This window comes from Peromyscus eremicus, chromosome 2, assembly GCF_949786415.1.
Source record: "Peromyscus eremicus chromosome 2, PerEre_H2_v1, whole genome shotgun sequence".
Lineage (NCBI taxonomy): Eukaryota > Metazoa > Chordata > Mammalia > Rodentia > Cricetidae > Peromyscus > Peromyscus eremicus.
This window is the reverse complement of record NC_081417.1, coordinates 78668408-78680511: the sequence shown is the minus strand read 5'-3', so window position 1 is coordinate 78680511 and position 12104 is coordinate 78668408. Positions and strand designations below refer to the sequence as shown.

The window sequence follows — 12104 nt, the reverse complement described above, 5'->3', positions numbered from 1 at the left end:
GAGTTATAAACTTGTTTTAAGAATTCTGTGAACAGATCACATTGGCTTTGGGATTTAAAGCCTTAGTGGAGGGTTTGGGAGAAGGTGTGACTTTCTGTCTCTTTTTGAGGGGGGAGGAGTTGCTGAAAAATCAACCTTGGGTCTCACACATGCTAACTAACACAGACTCTAGCATCCAGCTACACCTCAAGCTCCCCCTCCCTCCGTTTTTAATCCTATGAGGTAATCTGATTTTCACTGTGGATATCAGAAATGCTTCCTTTGGCAGTAAAGTTAAGCCAGTAGTCACGTGTTCACGCAAATGGTGAGTACCCACTGACAGCCTGGTTGCAGGCACTGAGTTCAACTGTGAGGACAGGAAGCTTCTGTATGGGGAGTGTGGGTGCTGGGCATTGGCTCAGCCTTTCTAGTGCCCTGGGGGACTTTGATCTGTCCACACATTAGGAGCCATTTCCTTCACCAAATCTCCATCGCAGACTGTTGCTTCTTCCCAACTCAATTTTATTTTCCCAAATATACCAATGTGAAACCCTCTGATTTCTCCTTCTAATGTTCATGTCCTTTTCTCTCTGCCTTGTGGAGTGCGTACCATACCTACTCTGTGTGTGTGTGTGTGTGTGTGTGTGTGTGTGTGTGTGTAATGCACTGTAAGTTCTGTTGTGCACTTTCATTTCCTCTTTGAGGAGTGTGTGGAGAATCTCAGCTAGTTCTCTTTTTTATTTCTACCTCTCTCAACGTTTCCTTTCAAGTACATTCTTCTTTCATTACAATCATTTCGGATGTTTTTAAGAAGTTATTATTGAAAGTACAGAACGGGCGGGTGCTGCTTAATCTTACTATCAACAACAAAGCAACAGCAACAAAAATCCTGACCTCGTACGCATGCCTTCCTCCCTTTCTCATCTCACAGGCTTCTAGATCACTTATCCCAGGATGATTAAGCGCTGTCTAGCCTGATGCTTCCTCATAGGATGGACGTCATTCCCTTTGACCTTACTTTTCACTGGAAAATATCAGTGTCCTTCTCTCAGACCTCCCTGTAAAGGTTGGGTGAACCTTTGAGGGGCAGCGGGAGGCAGGGGAGGGAAGTTCAGCCCCCTCAGTGTAATTGCTGAGCTGGTTATTCCGTTAACTTGTGAAGCGGTTAGTCTTGGGCCAGCTCTGCACTGTATTGGTGGCCATGTCAGAGGAGCTGCAGTCAACCATGGAGCTTACGGAGTTCAGTTCACCAAGTAGCGAAGCTACATTGAGTAAACCCTGCAGAGGCAAAGCCCGGGTGGGGAGTGGGGGGGATTGTCTCTAGAATGCCCCTTGTTTCCGCTGTACTTCCTCCTGCTTGCTGCTGCTGGGTTCCTGCTGTATTTGGCGTGGTGTGGTTACTACGTGAAAGGATTCCACTGTATCCAATAAAGCATGATTGTTTCATGGGAAAATCCCACTCCTCACTGGGCAATTTACTTGCAGATCATAGTGAAGATGATTTTTATAAGAGCGATAATGATTAGTTAGATCTGTGATTTAACTGGACTTTCCGAGTTAGATACAGGTGGTTGGGACATTGAGTAAAGATGAGGGCAATGGTTCAGATTATTCTGTCAATTGCTCCAATAAGAGATACAAAAAAGACCAAAAAAGAGGCTAGAAATCTCCTTCCCCGTTGTTAGAGGTGAGATTTGCAGAGGACGGGAAATAAGAACCAGGACATTTCATGCATTATAGACCCATGAATTCTGCCTGTGGAAAAACAGGCTGATGATCAAAAAAAAAAAAAAAAAAAAAGCAATTATGTCCCTACACCCAAGGTTAAGCCTGAGTTCCAGTTCACAGGTTTTGGTATGTACCTTAAAAAAAAACCTAATAACAACAAAGTTGTGAGAGGAAATTAAATGACCTTATTGTGTGTCAAGAAAGATAGATGTTTAGCTGACCACTTGAGTAAAGTTTTGTAGGAATCTGCTACACTGAAACTGTGAACAGTATCCTGCCACTACAAAAGGAGCTGGCTGAAATATACTTGGCTTGCTTACAACTTTGTTAATCAGTAATAAAAGAACCATTGCTTTGGGGGTGAAGATGCTATGGTGAGAAAATTAATACAAAAGAAAATGTTTGTCTACCTGTGGGTTACTAAGAAGAACAACTACTTTGTGATCATAATGTGATTTCTTCCTGCCTAAAGATTCTCATTTGTGAGCTGGGCAGTGGTGGTGCATGCCATCGGGAGGCACAGCCAGGCAGATCTCTGAGTTCGAGGCCAGCCTGGTCTATAGAACGAGATCCAAGCTACACAGAGAAACCCTGTCTCAAAAAACAAACAAACAAACAAACAAACAAACAAACAAACAAACAGATTCTCATTTGTTTTTGGAAATATGTCACTTGTGGCTGTCTTGCATAGAAATCTTTGTATTAGGAAGTATAAAAGGGAAAGTGAAAACTGAGTGAAGTAGAGGAGAACAACAGAGGAGAAGAAGAGGAAGAAGAGAAGAGGAGGAGGAGGAAGAGGAGGAGAGGGAGGAAGAGGAGGAGGAGGAGGAGGAAAACAACAGGTTAGAACAGAACAGAGAAAGAAGAGTAGGAGCAGCAGAAAGAGGAAAAATGAAATGAAGAATTAAGCTTTGCCGCCTCAGAGAACATCCGCACGTGTGTCTGTGCATCTGTCCAGTAGTTCGCTGACTCCATGCCTCCTCTCCGGTTTCTCGGACCTGCTGAGCCCTGTCTCTCTGGGCAGCACTGGCTGGCTTCAGGATGCAGCGGCAGCCTACTGAAGCTGCAGAGTCAGGCTGTCCTGTCAGCCCAGGGTTTTGTCACGTGGAGCTTTCTGGCCCTGGGGCCTCCACTTAGATGCTCTTCCTTGTTGCTGATCTCCAGTGTGCTGAAGAGTGAACATTGGCATTAGCAATGGTAGTGAATACACTTTTTGACCTCTCAGAATTGGCCGGTGAGTCTCCAGCCAGATGACCCAGAATGTGCCTGATCTCATCTATCTCAGAAGCTAAGCAGCACTGGGCCCGGTTAGTCTTTGGTTGAAAGAATTGCCGGGTGAATTTTAAGACATGCCATAGATGTCCAAACACCATTTAGAGTGTCTGTGTGGTTCTGATGTGCAGTTAGATTTGGGGGCTGATGGACTGTGGCTCCACAAGGATGTTCATCATTGACTTGTCCTGTAGCCCGCCTAGATTCTTCCGAGGTCTGGAGTTCTCTAGTCCTTCCTTTGAAATTTGAGGACCATGTGCATTTGCTTGGAAGGCAGGTTGGATAGTTGCTCTGAGCCTCCCTATAGCCTGGTCTCTTTACACTGTGTTAAGCCTGGATGTCTTTGTGTGTCTGCCTTGCATATGGCAACCAACCTTTCCTTCTGACCCAGATGCAAATTTTGACCCATTTTTAGTTATTCTCAGTCACTTCTGTCAGGAGCGGGTGTGGGAAGTAGAAGCCAGACGCCTTTGTTCCCGGCACCGTCATCCTCTGAATTCCGACTGCTACGTGGGAACTTGTAGAGAGCACCTCTGTGTGTGTGTTGTGTTTGTGGACAGTCATAGACGCTATGTGCTGTTTCTTCTGTACATTTCATACACATATACATTGGACGATCCTCAAAATCCTGTGGCTGTTTTTCCCCCTCTGATATCCTTGTGAAAATGTTAAACACTGAGAAGGTAAAGAAGCTTGACAGGTCTTCAAACTCTTAGAACCGTATTTTCACATTTTCCAGTTACAGTCAGGAATATTGTCTCCCAGCTAATTGCCTTGTGCTGCATATGTTAGCAATGTTGAAAATGCTTTGGGCAATCCAGCTTTTGAGTGGAGTGATTTGCCATTCTCATGACTACTTCTTAGGTGACACAGACTCCCATGGGAGAGAGTCTCCCTGATAGATGTTTAAGCTTTTGTTTGGGAGCCATGGATGCAGCTCAGGAGAGAGTGCATGGTTTGCACATACGAGCTGCAGGTTTGATCCCCAGCACTATAGAAAGAAAAACCAACAAAGAAACAAACTACCTTTTTTCATTGGCAGAGAATGTAAAGGCTTATTTGTTAGGAAATTTGCTTTTCCTTAGAAATTACTCCTAGACTCAAAGTGGGTTCTTCAATTCATCCTATGGAGTCTTTCCTTTGGACTGCATTAAAAAAAATAAAGGATTGCAGGAATGTTCTGCCCACAGGAGGTGGGGAATGACTTTTTCTAAATAATGGTTAGAGCAAGCCTGCCTCCTGATTGTTAATTGCCTTAGCTGAGCACAGCTACAGAGCTGGAGCAGTGTGTCTGCTGTGAGAGCGCGTATCTTCTGCCACATAGTCCACTTCTGGTCATTTTCATTGGAAAGCACCAGCCCCGAGACTCCTCACCCATAGGTTTTACTCACCATTTCCCTCATTCTCAGAACATCTGTCCACAGATACACTTCAGGACATTTTAACACAGTCCATCTAAGTACAACTACCTGCTACAAAGGTCACAGCTTGAGTAGTTTCTGGCAATATTTCAGCATTTCACTCAATTCTCCCAACCGCCCATGATATAAGAAAGCAAGCTGGATAACGTGATTTCACAATGAGAAAATCAAGATTCATAAGAAACTCTTCTGAATCTCATTGAGTTCATACAACTCAGGAGAGGGTGCATTTCTGGGTGTAGTGGTGCGTGCCCATAATTCCAGTTCTAGGGGGGCTGAGGAAGAAGGATTAGGAGTAAGGGGCCAGAGTGGGCTACACAGCAAGTCCAAGGAAGCCAGGGTTACAAAGTGAGACCCTGGCTCAAAAGACAAAGCAAGGGGGCTGAGAGATGGCTCAGTGGATAAGAGCATTGGTTGTTCTTGTTCCAGAAGATCTGATGCCCTCTTCTGGCCTCCAAGGGCACCAGGAAGGCATGTGGTACATAGGCATACATGCAGGCAAAACACTCAAAAATAAATAAATCTTAAAAAGGAAACCAACCCCCAAACAAATGAAAAACCAGAAAAGAGACAAGGGCTGGGGAAAGGGCTCAGTTGTTAAACCGTTTGTTGTGTAAGTGTGAAGACCTGAGTTTGATCCCTAGAACCCACGGAACACACCCAGGAGACGTGGAGCACACCTGTAATCAATCCTAGCACTGGGAAGGCAGAGACAGGAGGATCCTGGGCGCTGCCCAGATAGTCTAGCAGAATTGGGGGGGGGGAGCTCCAGATTCAGTGAGAGACTGTCTCGAAGGATAAGGTGGAGAGCAATTGAAAATACTCACAAACATTCAAACAAACCGTGGAACTAGCGCTTGAGTCTAAGTCTGTAATACCAAATGTAAATGTAAATGCTGTGCTCTTCACATTAAACACCTACCGGCCCTTCAAAGGGTCCCAGCTGCACTTACGTTCAGCCATGGTTTGTCTCCTTGGTGATTTGACCTTTTTATATGTTCTCTTGTCTTCTAGAAGATGATCTCTTAGAAGATGGCGGAATTCTCAATATTTCAGTATTTAATGAAACTTGTTTGAGGTTGAACAGCAGCCATTCTAGGAAAGATGGATCAGAACAAATGTACCAAGTAAGATGAACCCTTTTTCTTATCTTTTATAGAATTTATCATTCAAAAAAATCGAGTGATTCATTCCCACACTGGGTATGCATTATTCTGTTCCTGAGCATCTCTCTTGCTCTTAACCCCGGAGCTTAAAATATTTATTGAACACATCTTTTCCCTGAGCTGTGACTCTTCTTTGAAGAGTCCACACCCATGCTTTTGGGGGTGTCCTAGCATCAAGTCTATATTAAAATATCTTTAGCAAAACCACAACTCGGCTTACAAAAAATGTGGGCTATCTCCAATGGATGGTCCAGAGTATTTAAAGACACTGTTTGTGATGCCGTTTCTAGAGATGAGTGCGTGTGAGATGGACGTGAGGAGGAACTAAGTTCAAAGAAGGTACTGTGTACTTGGTGATTTTTCTACCGTTTTCCTGCCTGCGCCTTCACACTTAAGTTTTAATGCGTTTAATGTTTATATCCTCCTTTGCCTTCAGATCCACACATTGGGCATGGGTTTTTGAGACGCTCATTGGGTGGCTGCTGGCTGCTGGCTTTCATTTCACTCCAGTTTTCTTCTACAGCCAAGCAAGTCATAAGCAAATTTAGGAAGGGATCTGGATTTGCTTTGTTGTCGTATTTAGTGCCTAGCAACTCTGGCAGCATGCAATAAAGTTATTAATTATTCATTCCATAGATATTTAGCAAGAGGATATCATATATTATGACCTGGAAGTTTTAATTCAAACAAGTAGGAATGTACAAATAAACAGGCAACTGTAATGTGGTACGATGAGTCATTGATAAAAATGCAATAAATAACGGAATGGGACGTGTGTGGTGTGTGTGTGTGTGTGTGTGTGTGTGTGTGTGTATGTATGTGTGTGTGTGTGTGTGTGTATGTGTGTGTGTGTGTGTGTGGTGTTTGCACATGCGTGTTCCCAGGTATAATTTTAAAAAAAATTTATGTTTTATTTTAATGTGTATGTTTTGTCTACATGTGTGTGTATGTACCATGTATGTGCCTTATGCCCATGGAGGCCAGAAGTGGAGTGTTGGATCCCCTGGAACTAGAGTTCCGCATGGTTGTGAGCCGTCCTATGGGTGCTGGAATTGAACCCAGGTCCTCCAGAAGAACCAGGGCTCCACTTTTCCCCGCCAGGGTGTAGTTTTTTAAGAAGGGAAACTGTGTTGTGTCATAGAATGAGCAGGAACTAGCTGGAGCAAGGGCAAGGAAGGAGCTGTGGGTGCATGGCTGGCACAGCGCTAACCGGAGAAGCCAGGAGGCGGAGGTGGGAAGAGGGGAGTCAGAGAGCCCAGCAATGGCTGGTAAAGCCTTGCTTTGAATTTGAATGCTTGTGAGGAGCCACTGGAGGATTTTAAGCATGTAAGTGGGTATTTAAGTTTCCATGTTGGAAAGAGCCCTGGGGCTAGAGACACGTTCAAGGACCCAAATAGTTTATTCTATGATTAAAATGGTTCTTCAAATTAGTACTGAAAGGAGTTTTATTTTAGCTAGCCAGAGACTTGACTAAGACAACAAGTGATTCTTGGGGCTGGGAAGATGCCTCAGTTCATAAAGTGCTTGCCACCCCAAGCATGAGGAACTAAGTTTGGACCCCATCACTACCTAAAGAGCAGGGTACGGGTGTGTGCCAAAAGAGAACCCTTTTGGCTGCTGGCCAGCCAGGCTAGCTGAATCAGTGGACTCAAGGTTCAGTGAGAGACTGTTTCAAAAAATAAAGTACAGAGCAATAATGGAAGATATCCAGCCTTGGGCATTCACGTGCAGGCAGGCATGCATGCACGCACGCACGCACGCACGCACACACACACTCCCTACACTAAAATAATTGAAGAATAAAATTGAAAAGGAAACTAAACTTTTAATGTGTCAGTGATCAATTTATGTAACACATGAAATATAGATAAATACACTGGGGGAAAACGAACATTTCAAAAGCTGTCTGCATAAGAGAATATAACGTTGTTCATATCATATATGAATGTACTACCTGTATTAGAGAGTTGTCCAGAAGAATAGGGCATCGTGAGATCTTGTGATCCTCTGTTGGCGATGCTGTCTAGACCCTGGAGCATGGCTGTGGAAGGCTGGAATGGAGTGGAGAACATTCGTAGCATTGAGCTCAAGGAACTCTGAGGCCGAGTTTTGATGGTTTATCCCTAAGGACACCAAGAGAAGGATCCAAGAGAAGGAGGACTTAGCTGAGGATGAATCTTATGCGCTAGTTATCAAGGTCTTGGATGAAGATTTAAGGCTTAGATTTTAGCCTTAAATTTAAAGAGGAAACTCAGTGATTGACGTAATGAGGAGGGATGGAGGTTGGTGGAGCCTAGGACGTGAGCTCCAACTGAACCATTAAACTCACAGTATCCACCAGATAAAGTGCACTGGTTGCTAATGTTTGATCCGATTATTCTGGAATCGTCACAGAAGTGTTCCCCTTGTCACTCAATGTTGCTTGAGTGGGATGATTCAGACAGCAGTATGTGTGATGCCTCCACAGGCTTTTACTAAGCTCTGACGGGAAGGAAGGAGCAGGGAGATGGCATTGTTGCTTTAAAAGCAGAGCCTGGGGTAGTTCTCATGATGCTTGTACCCGCACGGTGGGGCTTGTCTATGGGTTTCTCAGGATGGAAGAAAATGGAAAGAATTTTGCCCAGTAACTTCATCACAGTCTCTTTCACTTGAGTGGGCACCAAGGGATTGCTTTAGAATAGCCTTCCGTCCTATTCATCTGAGATGTGTTTACTCCTAACCATCAGTGGTGATGCAGTTTAATCTTAGCCCTACACCTGGCTGAGAGGGAAACTGGGTAGGGTGGGTACAGTGGCTTTGTAAAGGTTGTCCTCAGTTTAGCTTGCTGGTGTCTTAAAGATAATTCTAAGAAGATCAACAGAAGGAAGTTTGTCGTACCTCCCCTCGACTTAAAGTCTAGAAATCTGCAAGCCGACAGGAAGCTAACGCAACGCTCACTTTCCATCTTGTGACAGGTCAAAGTTCTGGGTCAGAGGTGGTATCTGGAAAACTTTTATCATGCCACTTTGTTTAACTTTACAACAAGAGACCGAGCTCCGGAAGTGTGTTTAGATCTGTACCCAGCCACTGATTACACAATAAACATCACCCTTCTGCGAAGCACTGAGCTGCCCTCGGCACAAATAACCATAACAACCGCACTAACAGGTAGGCACGGATGCCTTTCTGTTTTGTACCTCAGGACAACAACTTAGATGTGAGACTTGAGTGGTATAATGTGGGGAACATGAAGGGTAGGGTAAAGAGCCCTGTGTTCTAGTTCTAACAAACTACCAGCTTTGCTTTGTGTTCAGGATGCTCAAATTTTGCCATTCTGTCCCTTTGTGTAGTGTTTTGGCTTCTAGAGGGTCCAGGCAAGGAGATGCTGCTTCCTGTGGGGGATTCTAGGCAGCCTTAGAGTGAGAGAATTCTGGAAGCCTCTGTCTCTCATCTCAAATTCAAAATGGCTTTGGCTCTGAGGATATTGATAGAGACAACTAGAAATATCTTCCAGGAGACAGAAATACCATCCCCACTGTGTTGGACAGAATCAAGAAGGCTCACACTTGGGCCATACGGGAGCATGGACACATTTAAAGAATAGGGTGTTATGGTCCAGTTTCAGTATGAGGTAAGCTGGAGTGCACTGGAGTTCCAGGAGGCATTGGGCCCTTCCCTTTCTAGCTGGAGGCTGGGGTCTGTTTGTCTCAGGCCTCTGAGGGTTAGACAAATCCGTGTGATTGGGCCCAGGGGAAAAGGGGTAGCCTCAAGCCCCAGATTATTCACTGGATGAGGCTTTGTGTTCTAGGTCTATGAGATGGGCAGTTTGGAAGGGGATGCAAGTTCCAGACTATAGGAGAAGAGGACAGAATCAATGACTTGGCCATTTTTTTTTTTGTCTTTTCTACAGAATGATATTTTAAGAACTGCTTCGTGTTCACTAGTCTCTTGGATTTTTTATTATCATATTTCCAACAACCTGACTCAGAGTAGCGGTCTATTGACACACAGGCTCCTTGGAAACTCTTCCTTTGTGGACTTTCCTGGAAGCCACATAGAGGCTAGCAGTGTTAACCACATAGCTCCCAGCTAGTGCTGAGGGACACAAGGTCTCTCCCTTCCCCTTCCTCCCTCTCCTTTCTTCTTTTCCCTAGAGAACCCACCCACCCAGCACTCTGCACATGGAGGCAAGTGTGCCCTAGTGAGCCACATTGCCAGGCCCCTTCCACCATTTCTTTAATTCTTTAATAGTCGTATTTCGAGACATCCCGGGAAAGAGGCTGCCCCTTTGAAGGAAGCAGCAGGATGATGAGGCTGTCCCCATCTTCTCAGGACCTCAGTTTCTGGTTCACTTTTGCTCTGAGTGGGTAGGGGGCAGATGGTTTGGCTTTTGTACTTAGGAAACTGCAGTTCTCAATACACTAGTGCACTCACTGTTTATCTCACAAGTGGGCAAGCTTGGGATTACAGGAGAATTATTAAAGCACAGGTTCACAGGCTCTGTCCCAGGAGTTCCAAGTCAGAAGGTACAGGTGTGCACCCAGAGTCCAATTTCCAGCAAACTCTGCCCTGCTGATTCTGCCAGTCCACATCTTTGATGGTGTTGTTTTAGCCACATGCAATTTAGCCACTTCTGGGCAATGACAAGGTCCATGCAGGCAGAGACACAAGAAAGAAGAGAGGGGAGGAGGGAGGGGAGTAACTAAAATATTCATTCCAGGAAGCTAGTGTACTAAAATTGGCCTGATCATGTATTTTTCCTTATGATCGAATACTCACTTCCTCTGTTTCTGCATTCCTGATTTGGAGACCTCGCTGAGGCAGCTCTGATCTTTGTCTTTGCCCAGTCAGTGTATTCACATTTTGTAGTGAGAAACCAAGTCTTAACCTTCCTTTCCACATGGGATCGCACAGGATTAATAGACAAAATATCATCCTTACTGTTCTGGGCAATTTCCAGGATGACCCTCAACACAGACTCATGACGTGATATGTTCGCCTTGGGCTGAACAGCAGAGAGATGGCAGTGGGCAGATAACCTATTACCCACTTCTTGGAGGCTAGGGCTACATGAAATACCACAGGCTGCAGACATCAGCAATCTGCATCTTGTTTACTCGGTGACCTGTGACACAGGAACTCTGTGCAATGGGAAGTGTGACCGGAGGAATGGTAGCTTCCTGTCCGGCAGGTCGTGTGTTTACTGTCCCTTGAGGGTGAACGAGTGAGGAATTGTCTTTTCCTTTGTGGAAGGAGTATGGCAGGGAAGTGGTCATTAGCACCCTTGAGCAATGGAGCTGCCCTTTGCGATGCTGAACATCAGGGGCTTGAATATGCATATCCGTGATCACCCCAAGAGTTTGTATTAGGAATGTAATTCACTGACTTGCAGGTTCCTAAAGACCACGCCGTGTGTGCGTGTTTAAGAACACGCCTGTCCTCTCACTCTCTCCAGCAGGGATGTACATGTTTACAAGTGTTTAACTATTTCTAGAATAAGCTTGACAAAAATTTAGAAACATTAAAAGAGGTAGGAGCTGACATTCTTTCCAGGGAACGAAACTGTAGAAATGTATAATCTTTTCATTTCACTCAGAAGTGATTCATTTAACCCTCCGTCTCTTTTGATTATTTGAGTGGAGAGCCTGTGGATTTTTTCTTTATCCTTAAAATGTGATCATTGTATTTGGGTAGGTTTTGAGGCCATTTTGACTCAGCTTTCTTAGGTACCTGGAGTATCATTTTGATATTTATATTCAAGTATGTTTTGTTTTTTTTGTAAGATTATCTTGAATTATACTTTTAAATATTAATTCTGTCTCAATGTTTTTCCTCCCCACGTCAGAAACCCTAGTTATGTATATCTTGGACCTTTACCTGTATTTCATTTCAGCCACTTCAGTTTTGACCTTTTGTGCTTTAAAAAAAAAAAGAAAAACACCTCATTTTAGGCCAAGCGCTTCATTTCAGCTCTTGGAGGCAGAGACAGGAGGATCTCTGTGAGTTTGAGGCCATCCTGGTCTACAGAGTGAGTTCCAGGACAGCCAGGGCTACATACTCAGACCCTGTCTTGAAAAGAAAAATCTCATTTTATTTTTAAAATTTCTCTATTACCTTTTAATAAATTTTATTCAAATCTATTCTTTCATAGACACCAAGAAATTCAGCTTTTATTCCCAGCGCCATCTTGTCCCTTTTTTTCATCGATTTCCTGGATTTGGTCACTTCTGTTTAATTTCCTTCCTACTTTGTCTATTTCTGTTCCGAGCTTTGATTTCCTGACTGGAGAGATCTTCTCCATAGCCGCAAATGATTATTTCTTGTGTATTCTTTTTCCTCGTTTGTGATTTTAAACAAAGATAGCTTGTCCAGGCTGCAGGGTTTCGGTCATGAAACCTTGTTTTTGAACAGACTGCTCCTGCCTATCCAGCCGATGGCTGCAGAGGCGGCTGAAGAGCTTAGCCGGGCGAAGAGCGCCCTCTTCAGTCCTGGGCCGAAGTGCAGCCGCCGGAAAGGGTGCTTTGGGGTTTTGCGCTTTGGTTGAGCATGAATCATCTGT

At 44.4% G+C, this 12104-nt stretch overlaps 1 protein-coding gene across 1 annotated transcript in view; it reads left to right on the top strand.

Annotated features, from left to right (window-relative positions):
• Positions 1 to 12104, top strand: part of Susd1 (sushi domain containing 1) — a 115066-nt gene that overhangs the window by 56596 nt on the left and 46366 nt on the right. Inside the window, exons 9-10 of the mRNA XM_059255808.1 lie at positions 5415 to 5527; positions 8521 to 8713. Of these exons, the coding sequence (XP_059111791.1) occupies positions 5415 to 5527; positions 8521 to 8713 (306 nt within the window). The remainder of the gene's footprint in view (positions 1 to 5414; positions 5528 to 8520; positions 8714 to 12104) is intronic.